General features: G+C 38.7%; 1 protein-coding gene across 1 annotated transcript in view; it reads right to left on the bottom strand.

Annotated features, from left to right (window-relative positions):
* Positions 1 to 360: 360 nt before the first annotated feature.
* LOC125917327 (Alstrom syndrome protein 1-like) overlaps positions 361 to 10,842 on the bottom strand; it is a gene marked incomplete at its 5' end in the record, with an annotated part of 38,245 nt that continues 27,763 nt past the window's right edge. The window contains one exon of the mRNA XM_049623563.1: positions 361 to 2,255. Within this exon, the coding sequence (XP_049479520.1) occupies positions 414 to 2,255 (1,842 nt within the window). The remainder of the gene's footprint in view (positions 2,256 to 10,842) is intronic.

The raw sequence follows: 10,842 nt of genomic DNA, 5'->3' as shown, positions 1-10,842 counted from the left end.
TACTAAATATTTGAGGAGAACCATGAAATGAAAACTAAAAGAAGGGATAGAGAGAGCACACACAAGCAAGTGAGTAAGCTCATGCACATATCCCAAAGTCTGGTCTTCAGCACACTTCCAATACAATAATTAGTAAATTGTACCATGGATGATCAAAGACTTTTCTCAGAGTAATTCAATGTTTTGAAACACTTGATGTCAAGTCTCGTCAAAAGCCCTCTGAAATTATAAATACATTACTTTCAAGTGTTTTCTCTTACTTAGGCATTTATGCCTTGGAATACCTAGATTAATCAGATACAACCTCCCCTAAGAGAAATCATACTGCCTTTCCCCCAAGAACTTGCGTTTGCTTAAGTATTTAAAACCCTTTATCACAAATCCCATCAGCTTGCTTGTCATCACAATGAGACTCACCGATCTGCAGATACTGGAATCCCTTCTGGGCTGGAATATCCTTCCAAATCTGAAATGTTCACTTGTGTTTGCCTTGAGGTTACTATCTGGCTATTCTGAAAAGGTATGGTTTTCAAGTCCTGAGAAATAGTATTACTATCTGGAAGAGGAGACTGTACAACTTGGAAGTCCGGTGAAGATTTAAGTCCTAGAAAACCTGAAGATTCTTGATTCTGTGCTACAGGTTTACTGGCCAATAATTTGGAGGTTGGTTCCAATGATCTTGAAGATATAGTCTGTAGGTCAGAGTTAAACTCACTATTCATCCTTGTTTTAGAAGCAGGATCCAATGAATGCAATCTTTTATCTAAGGTTCCACTATCCACCTTGGAAGGAGTCTTGGGATAAAGAGTTATACGAACACAAGAAAGTGCTTTTCTATTTGAGGGTGGAGTAGATGCAGATGTTACTAATGTACACTGATTTGGGACTGGTTGGGAGACCACAGAATCGAACTTGGCTTCAACATTTATCATATTAGAAATGTATGACTTAAATTTATGTTGATTATTCTTTTCTACTACATAATCCTGACCTTGAGGAAAGGGGGAATGGTATTTTCCCATGTGATCTACATCTGGGGCTTTGCTTTGTTCAAAGAGCTGACGTTGTTCAAGAAAAATGGAAGAAGGAAGGTCTGAAGCTATATAATCCTGACCTTGAGGAAAGGGAGATTGGTTTTCTCTCATCTGATGATCTAAATGTGGGGCTTTGCTTTGTTCAAAGAGTTCTCGTTTTTCAAGAAAAATGCGACAAGGAAGGTTCGGAGCTACATAATCCTGATGTTGAGGAGGGGGAGAATGGTATTTTCTCACATGGTGATCTGTGTGTGGGGCTTTGCTTTGTTCAAAGAGCTCTTGTCGTTCAAGTAAAACGTGCGAAGAAAGATCTGGAGTTATAGCTACAGTCTTCTCTTTTACTCCTAGTGTGGAACTTGGTCTGCTCACGCTAATGAGGGTATGGTTATCAGAAAAATGAACTTCTTTGACACTGCTATACTTTGCACTGGTACTGGGCTCAGGATCACTGCCTTTAAAATCTGATCTTTCTAAGAGTTTTTCTTCTTGCTGAGAATGTTCAATAGATAATTTTTGACTTTGCCTACTACTTTCTGCTAAAATAGTCACAGCGGTATCTGGCGAATGACTAACAATTTTAAATGATGAAGGGGAAGAGGTTTTCTGTTCTAGATCTCTGGGAGGATTTTGCTCTTCAGTGAAATGAGAATTAAATACCCCCACAGATGCTCCAGTACACTGGCTACCTTCAGTAACACCAACCTTAAGAACAGAGGAATCTGAAAAGCATTTAGAGTGTCGGTGAGATGCAAAAGTGATGGAAGTAGTAAACTTTTTCATGGGTTCTGGGGGAAGCATATGTGATGAAGAATGACAATCCATTTCTTCGGGTGGCACAGGTTCTACTAATTCTGATAGCCAAGGGTCTATCTTTTCATGGAATGGCATTCGAAGACCCTGGCTAATTCTGAAGTCATCAGCTGTAAAGTTCTGAAAGGGGGAAGGACTTCGTAACTGCAAGGAATTCCAAACTTTGAAATGAGGGTTACTCTGGTCTAATGATTTGGAAAGGTTGATGTGTCTGGTTTTCCATGATGATGGACTCCGTTGTCCTCTGATAACGTCTGAGGGGTCAGCAGGTCTGAAAACATAAGGGTGGCTATCCAATTGTGGTTGTTTGGCAGTTAGAGTCCTGAAACATCCTTTTTCATGGCTCTCAATAATGATGTGACCACATACAGCTTCTGGGTTGCATCTTATTCCCTGTGGACTCGGCAAATCCTGGAAGATAAAAACAAATTCTTACTTGAAATAGTCCAAATAGTTAATGTTATATAAAAATAAGTTATATATCCAGGCTAAGACGGACCACAAAGGTCCTGTTGATCTTTACAATAAAACAAGAATACAACAAAAAAAGACAGTTAACTATAGAATAAAATAGCTCATGATAATTAGGACGACACAGTTAATTTCTTCTAAAAAATGTTTCACTAAAGTAACAAATATAAAACCCTCAACTGTCCCCCAGTATTCTCACCATTTTTCTTTTAGTAACAGAAGTCCCTTACCCTAACCATGTGCTGGTCACATGGCCACAAAACTAGAGACCTTTCCACTTTCCTTTGTAGCTAGGTGAGACCATATGACTAGGTTTAGGCCAATAGGATATGAGCAAAAGTAGTTAAGTATAACTTCTGCTTCCTGTCTTTAGAAAACCAAATTCTTGGGGCTCCTGGGTAGCTCAGTCAGTTAAGCATCTGACCTCGGCTCAGGGCATGAGCTTGTGGTCCGTGAATTTGAGCCTAGCATTAGGCTCTGTGCTGACAGCTTTGGAGACTGCTTTGGATTCTGTGTCTCCCTCTCTTTCTGCCCCTCCCCTGCTTGCTCTCTCTCTCTCTCTTAAAAATAAAATTAAAAAATAAAATAAAAAAGAAAAGCAAATTCTTGACCTCCACATTCCCTTACTACCACCATCACTACCATCACCATTTACTCTTGCCACCTAAAAATGATAGTATCTAAAACAATCAGAAGCCATGTGTAAAAATGGCTCAGCTGCCAAGCCAGTCTGGGTCTTTGGATAACTTCAAAGAGCAGAGCTCCCTTTCCTGCCCTAGACTATCATATAAAGGAAAAATACAATTCTATCTTATTTGACCATTGTATATTTGGGTCTCTTCACTACAGATGCTTTTTACCAAAAAGAATAAGGAAAGGAATATTCCTAAGAAACGGAAAAGAACTAGTACTTCTTCCTAGGCTACACGATCAGAATCTAAAGCTACCATAAATATAAAATTTGAGATTTCTGTGCTTTACCTATAAAATCATTACTTAGAATCCTATTTGATGATAACAGCCACATTTGATTTCAAATTAAAATACCTTAAATTATGCTGCCATTTTTTTTTTATGTTTATTTTGAGAGAAAGGGAAAGAGACCAGGGAGGGGCAGAGAGAAAAATCACAAGCAAGCTCCATGCTGTCAGCAGAGAGCCCGACGTGGGACTCAATCTCATGAACCATGAGATCATGACATGAGCTGAAATGGAAGAGTAGGACACAACTGACTGAGCGCCCAGGCACCTCTGCTGCCACTTCTGATGTAATGGAGTAGTTGTACTTTTCCCTATTCCATTTGATAAGCATAACTAAAAGTCCTAGACATTATATATAAAACAAACTTAAGAATAACCTGAAAGATACAGGGGTGCCTGGGTGGCTTAGTTGATTAAGCGTCTGACTTTGGCCCATGATCTCGTGGTTCATGGGTTTGAGCCCGGCATCAGGCTCTGTGCTGACAGCTCAGAGCTTGGAGCCTACTTCGGATTCTGTGCCTCCCTCTCTCTCTGCCTCTCTCCTGCTTGTGCTCTGTTCCACACACTCTCTCTCTCAAAAATAAACAAACATTAAAAAAAAAAAAAAGAATAATCTGAAAGATGTAGAGAAGACAGGGATCTTGGGACCTAAGGAATGACATGGTAATGCAATCCCTGGATTTACTTTTTACATCATATATTCCAGATTTGGGAGCTGAAGAAGCCAGCAACATAGGAGCAAAGGGCATAGAAAAAGGCTCTAATAAAAACCCACTCTCATTAGCTAAAAAAAAAACAGTAAAGGGGGGCGCCTGGGTGGCTCAGTCGGTTAAGCATCTGACTTCGGCTCAGGTCATGATCTCCCGGTTTGAGTTCAGGCCCTGCGTCGGACTCTGTGCTGACAGCTTAGAACCTGGAGACTGCTTCGGATTCTGTGTCTCCCTCTCTCTCTACTCCTGCTCTGCTCACACTCTGTCTCTGTCTCTCAAAAAGTGAATAAACATTGGGGGGGGGTGGGAAACAGTAAAGGTGAAGTCTAGCAAGACAGAAAACTTTTAGGCCATAACTGCTCTATTCCAGCCAATCACCACAGAAAAAAGACTGCCTCTGTGACACCAGCAAAAGCCAAGTGAGGAGCCTAAACCTCTACTCTTGCTAAGCAATTACAAGTCACCCCAACATCCAAGCCAAGGTACAGAGATGACCAAGCAGGAGCCCAGGAATTATTTTTACCCTAATATCTGGTAATGAGTTACCACTTCCTGTGGTATCAGTCCCTGTGGAGACCACATAGGGAGACTGTACTTTCCCATTCCAGCAACGACATGCCCCTCTCTCTCCCATCTTTAGGCTGGAAGAAAATTTTGCAAATCTCATAACCAATGAAATACTTGTATCGAAAATGTATAAAGACATCTCAACTCTCAACAGCTTACCAAAAACAAAAACAAAACAGACAACTCAATTAGAAAAATAGGCAAAACCCAAACTTTTCAATGAATAGAAAAGAGATGGGAAAACAGGGGCACAATAACAGGTCCAACACCATTAACATTAAGGAAATGCAAATTAAAATTATGATTCTTTTACATCTACTGAGATGATCAAATGGTTTTTATCCTTTTGCATGTTAATGTGATGAATCACATTGATTGATTTGCAAATATGGAGCCAGCCTCATATCCCAGGAATAAATCCCACTTGATCATGGTGACTTTTTAATGTATTGTTAGATTCAGGTTGCTAATATTTTGTTGAAGATTTTTGCATCTATGTTAATCAGAGATACTGGCCTACAGTATTCTTTTTTCATAATGTCTTTAAATGATTTGGTATCAAAGTAATGCTGGCATCGTAGAATGAATCTGGAAGTTGCCTTCCACTTCTATTTTTTTGGAACAATTTGAGAATAGATTATTAACTCTTCTTTAAATGTTTAAATGTTTGGTAGAATTCTACCTGTGAAGCCATCTGGTCCTGGGCTTTTGTTTGTTGAGAGTTTATTACTGATTCAATTTCATTACTACTAATTGGTCTGTTCAAATTTTCTTCTTTTTCCTGATTCAGTTTTGAAAGGGGATATGTTTCTAAGGAATTTATCCATTTCTTCCACGTTGTCCCATTTGTTGGCATATAGTTTTTAATAATATTCTTGTAATCCTTTGTATTTCTGCGGTGTTGGTTGTTATTTTCCCTCCTTCATTTCTAATTTTATTTATTTGAGTCCTCTCTCTCTTCTTTTCTTGATAAGTCTCACTAAAGGTTTATCAATTTTGTTAATTTTTTTTTTTAATTTTTTTTTCAACGTTTGTTATTTATTTTTGGGACAGAGAGAGACAGAGCATGAACGGGGGAGGGGCAGAGAGAGAGGGAGACACAGAATCGGAAACAGGCTCCAGGCTCCGAGCCATCAGCCCAGAGCCTGACGCAGGGCTCGAACTCACAGACCGCGAGATCGTGACCTGGCTGAAGTCGGACGCTTAACCGACTGCGCCACCCAGGCGCCCCCCAATTTTGTTAATTTTTTGACAGCTCCTGGTTTCACTGATCACTTCTGTTTTTTTACCCCTTTTTTTTTGTTTTTTATTTTTTTTAATGTTCATTTATCTTTGAGAGAGAGCAGGAGAGACAGAGCACCAGTGGGGGAGGGGCAGAAAGAAGAGCAGATGCAGAATAAGAAGCAGGCTCCAGGCTCTGTGCTCCAGGCTCTGTACTCCGTGCTCTGAGCTGTCAGCACACAACCTGATGCGAGGCTTGAACTCATGAACCGTGAGATCATGACCTGAGCCAAAGTCGGATGCTTAACCGACTGAGCCACCCAGGCACCCCACATTTACTCCTACTCTAATTGTTACTTCCTTCCTTCCTCTGGCTCTGGACTTTGTTCTTTTTCTAGATCTTTAGGTGTAAGGTTAGGTTATTTGAGATTTTTCTTGCTTCTGGAAGTATGCCTATATTGCTATAATCTTCCCTCTGAGAACTGTTTTTGCTATATCCCAAAGGTTTTGGTCCACTGTGTTTTCACTTTCATTTGTCTCCATGTATTTTTTTTATTTCTTCTTTGACTTCTTGGTTGACCCGTTCATTGTTTAGTACCACCATATTAACAAGAGAAAGAATAAAACCAGTATGAGCATCTCAATAAATTCACACACAAAAAATTGATAAAGTACAACATCCATTCGTGATAAAAACTCTTAAAAAGGCAGGTTGAGAGAACATACCTCAAAAAAAAAAAAAAAAAAAAAGCCACAGCTATACCATCATACTCAATGGTAAAAAACAGAGCTTCTCCCCTAAGTTCAGGAACAAGATAAGGATATCCACTCTCACCAGTGCAACCTAGTACATAAGTCCTAGCCACAGTAAATCATACAAGAAAAGGAAATAAAAGGCTTCTAACTGATAAGGAAAAAGTAAAACCTCCACTATTTGCAGATGACATAATATCCTAAAGACTCCACAAAACAACTACTAGAACTGAAAAATGAATTGTGTAAAGTCACAGGACACAGAATTAATATACAGAAATCTGTTCCATTTCTACATGCTAATAATGAAGTAGCAGAAAGAGATATTAAGAAAACAATCCTATTTATAATTGTACAAAAATTAGTAAAATTCCTAGGATTAACCTTAACCAAGGAGGTGTAATTAAGACCTGAATTCTTTTTATTTTTTTTATTGTCAGGACTTCAAGAGTAGATTCCCGTGATTTATCACTTACATAGAACACCCAGTGCTCATCCCAATAAGTACCCTCCTCAATGGCCATCACCCATTTTCTCCACCCCCATCAACCCTCAGTTTGTTCTCTGTATTTAAGAGTCTTTTATGGTTTGCCTCCCTCTCTGCTTGTATCTTATTTTTCCTTCCCTTCCTCTATGATCATCTGTTAAGTTTCTCAAATTCTACAGGAGTGAAATCGTGTATCTTTCTGACTGACTTATTTTGTTTAACATGATACCCCCCACTTCCATCCATGTTGTTGCAAATGGTAAGATTTCATTCTTTTTCATCACTGAGTAGTATTCCATTGTGCGTGTGTGTGTGTGTGTGTGTGTGTGTATGTGTGCGTACACGCCAGATCATCTTAATCCATTCATTAGTTGATGGACATTTGGGCTCTTTCCATAATTTGAATATTGCTGATAGCGCTGCTGTAAACATTGGTGTGCATGCCCTTTTGAATCAGCACTCCTGCATACTCTGCTGGGTCATAGGATAATTCTATTCGTAATTTTTTGAAGAACCTCCAAACTGTCTTCCAGAGTGGCAGCACCAGTTTCCATTCCCACTAACAGTGCAAAAGTGCTTCCCTTTCCCTACATCCTTGCCAACATCTGTGGTTTCCTGAGTTGTTAATTTTAGCCACTCTGACTGGTGTGAGGTGGTATCTCAGTGTGGTTTTGATTTCTATTTCCCTGATGATGAGTGATGTTGAGCATCTTTTCATGTGTCTGTTTGCTATCTGATATCTTTGGAAACGTGTCTGTTCATGTGTTCTGCCCTTTTCATTACTGGATAGTTTTTCAGGTGTCATGTTTGTCAGTTCTTTATAGATTTCTGATACTAAACCTTTATCCAATGTCATTTGCAAGTATCTTCTCCCATTCCACAGGTTGCCTTTTAGTTTTGCTGACTGTTTCCTTCCCTGTGCAGAAGCTTTTTATCTTGACAGAGTCCCAATAGTTCATTTTTGTTTTTCTTTCCCTTGCCTTCGGAGACATGTCAAGTAAGAAGTTGCTGCGACCAAAGAGGTTGCTGCCTGTTTTCTTCTGTAGGATCTTGATGGTTTCCTGTCTCACATTTAAGTCTTTCGTCCATTTTGAGTTTATTTTTATATATCCTGTAATAAAATGGTCCAGTTTCATTCTTCTGCATGTTACTGTCCAGTTCTCCCAACATCATTTGCTAAAGAGACTGTCTTTTTTTCCACCGGATACTCTTTCCTGCTTTGTTGAAGATTAGTTGGCCATACACTTATAGGTCCATTTCTGGGTTTTCTATTCTGTTGCATTGGTCTATGTGTCTGTTTTTGTGCCCAAAGCATACTGTCTTGATTACAACTTTGTAATATAGGCTAAAGTCTGGGGCTGTGATGCCTCCAGTTTTGCTTTGCTTTTTCAACATTACTTTGGCTATGCAGGGTCTTTTCTGGTTCCATACAAAGTTTAGAATTGTTTGTTCTAGCTCTGTGAAGAATGCTGGTACTATTTTGATTGGGATTGCACTGAACACGTAGATTGCTTTGGATAGTATAGACAATTCAACAATATTTGTTCTTCTAATCCACAAGCATGGAATGTTTTTCCATTTCTTTGTGGCTTCTTCAATTTCTTTCATAACCTTTGTATACTTTTCAGTATACAGATCTCTTACCTCTTTAGTTAGGTTTATTCCTAGGTATCTTATGGTTCTTGGTGCAATTGCAAATGGGATCGATTCTTTGATACCTCTTTCTGTTGCTTCATTATTGGCGTACAGAAATGCAACCAACTTCTGTACATTGATTTTATAACCTGTGATTTTGCTGAATTTATGTATCAGCTTTAGCAGTTTTTTGGTGGAGTCTTTCAGGTTTTCATGTAGAATATCATGTAACCGGCAAAGAGTGAAAGTTTCACTTCTTCTTCGCCAATTTGGATGCCTTTTGTTTGTTGTCTAATTGGCTAGGACTTCCAACACTGCGTTGAACAACAGTGGTTGAAAGTGGACATCCTGTTGTGTTGTTGATCTCACAGGGAAAACTATCAGTTTTTTCCCACTGAGGATATTGGCTGTGGGCCTTTCATATATGTTCCTTATATGCAACTTTCTTGAGGGTTTTTATTAAGAAAGGATGCTGTATTTTGTCAAATGCCTTTTCTGCATCTATTGACAAGATCATATGGTTCTTATCCTTTCTTCTATTAATGTGATGTATCACATTGATTGATTTGTGAATACTGAACCCAGCCTTGCAGCCCAGGAATGAATCCCACTTGATGGTGAGTAATTTTAATATACTGTTGAATTTGATTTGCTAGTATCTTTTGAGAATTTTTACATCCACGTTCACCAGGGATATTGGCCTGTAATTCACCTTTTTAGTGGGGTCTTTGGTTTGGGAATCAAGGTAATGCTGGCTTCATAGAATGAGTCCAGAAGCTTCCCTTCCATTTCTAATTTTTGGAATAGCTTGAGAAGAATAGGTATTAACTCTGCTTTAAATGTCTGTTGGAATTCCCCTGGGAAGCCATCTGGTCCAAGACTCTTATTTGTTGGGAGATTTTTGATAACCAATTCAATTTCTTCACTGAGTATGGGTCTAGTCAAATTTTCTATTTCTTCCCACTTTGGTAATGTGTGACTGTCTAGGAACTTGTCCATTTCCTCCAAATTGCCCAGTTTGTTGGCATATAATTTTTCATAGTGTCTCTAATAATTATTTGTATTTCTCTGGTGTTGCTGTGATCTCTCCTCTTTCGTTTATGATTTTATCTATTTGGGTCCTCTCTCTTTTCTTTTTGAGAAGTCTGGCTAGGGGTTTATCAATTTTGTCTATTCTTTCAAAAAACCAGCTCTTAGACTCATTGATCTGTTCTACTACCGTTTTGGATTCTGTATTGTTTATTTCTGCTCTAATCCTTATTATTTCTCTTCTTCTGCCGGCTTCGGGCTTTGTTGCTGCCTTTCTAGTTCCTTTAGGTGTGAAGTTAGGTTGTGTATTTGGGACCTTTCTTGCTTCTTGAGGTAGGCCTGAACTGCAATGTATTTTCCTATTAGGACTGCCTTTGCTGCACCCCAAAAGGATTTGGACTGTCGTGTTTTCATTTTCATTTATTTCCATATATTTTTAAATTTCTTCTTTAATTTCCTGGTTACCCAGTTCATTCTTCAGTAAGATGTTCTTTAATCTCCATGTATTTCGGGGCTTTCCAAATTTTTTCTTGTGGTTGATTTCAAGTTTCATAGCATTGTGATCTGAAAATATGCATGGTATGATCTCAATCCTTTTATATTTGTTGAGGGCTGTTTTGTGACTCAGCATGTGATCTGTTTTGGAGAATGTTCCATGTGCAATAGAGAAGAATGTGTATTCTGCTGCTTTTGGATGAAAAGTTCTGAATATATCTGATAAATCCATCAGGCCCAATGGGTCATTCAGAGCCACTGTTTCCTTATTGATTTTTTGCCTAGATGATCTGTCCATTGCTGTAAGTGGAATATTAAAGTCCCTGCAGTCACAGTATTATCTATATATTTATGTTTGTGATTAACTGATTTATATATTTGGATGCTCCCACACTGGGGACATAAGCATTTATAATTGTTAGCTCTTCTTGATAGACCCCTTAATTATGATGTAATGCCCTTCATCATCTCTTGTTACAGTCTTTGGTTCAAAATCTAGTTTGTCTGATATAAGTATGGCTACTCTGGTTTTGACATCTATTAGCATGATAGATGGTTCTCCACCCCCTCACTTTCAATTCCCAGGTGTCCTCAAGTCTAAAATGAGTCTCTTGTAGGCAGCATAGAGATGGATCTTGTTTTGTTTTGTT

The sequence above is a fragment of the Panthera uncia genome, unplaced genomic scaffold, assembly GCF_023721935.1.
Source record: "Panthera uncia isolate 11264 unplaced genomic scaffold, Puncia_PCG_1.0 HiC_scaffold_1705, whole genome shotgun sequence".
Classification (NCBI taxonomy): Eukaryota; Metazoa; Chordata; class Mammalia; order Carnivora; family Felidae; genus Panthera; species Panthera uncia.
Note: the sequence above shows the minus strand (reverse complement) of the source record. Positions and strands in the feature narration are given on the sequence as shown.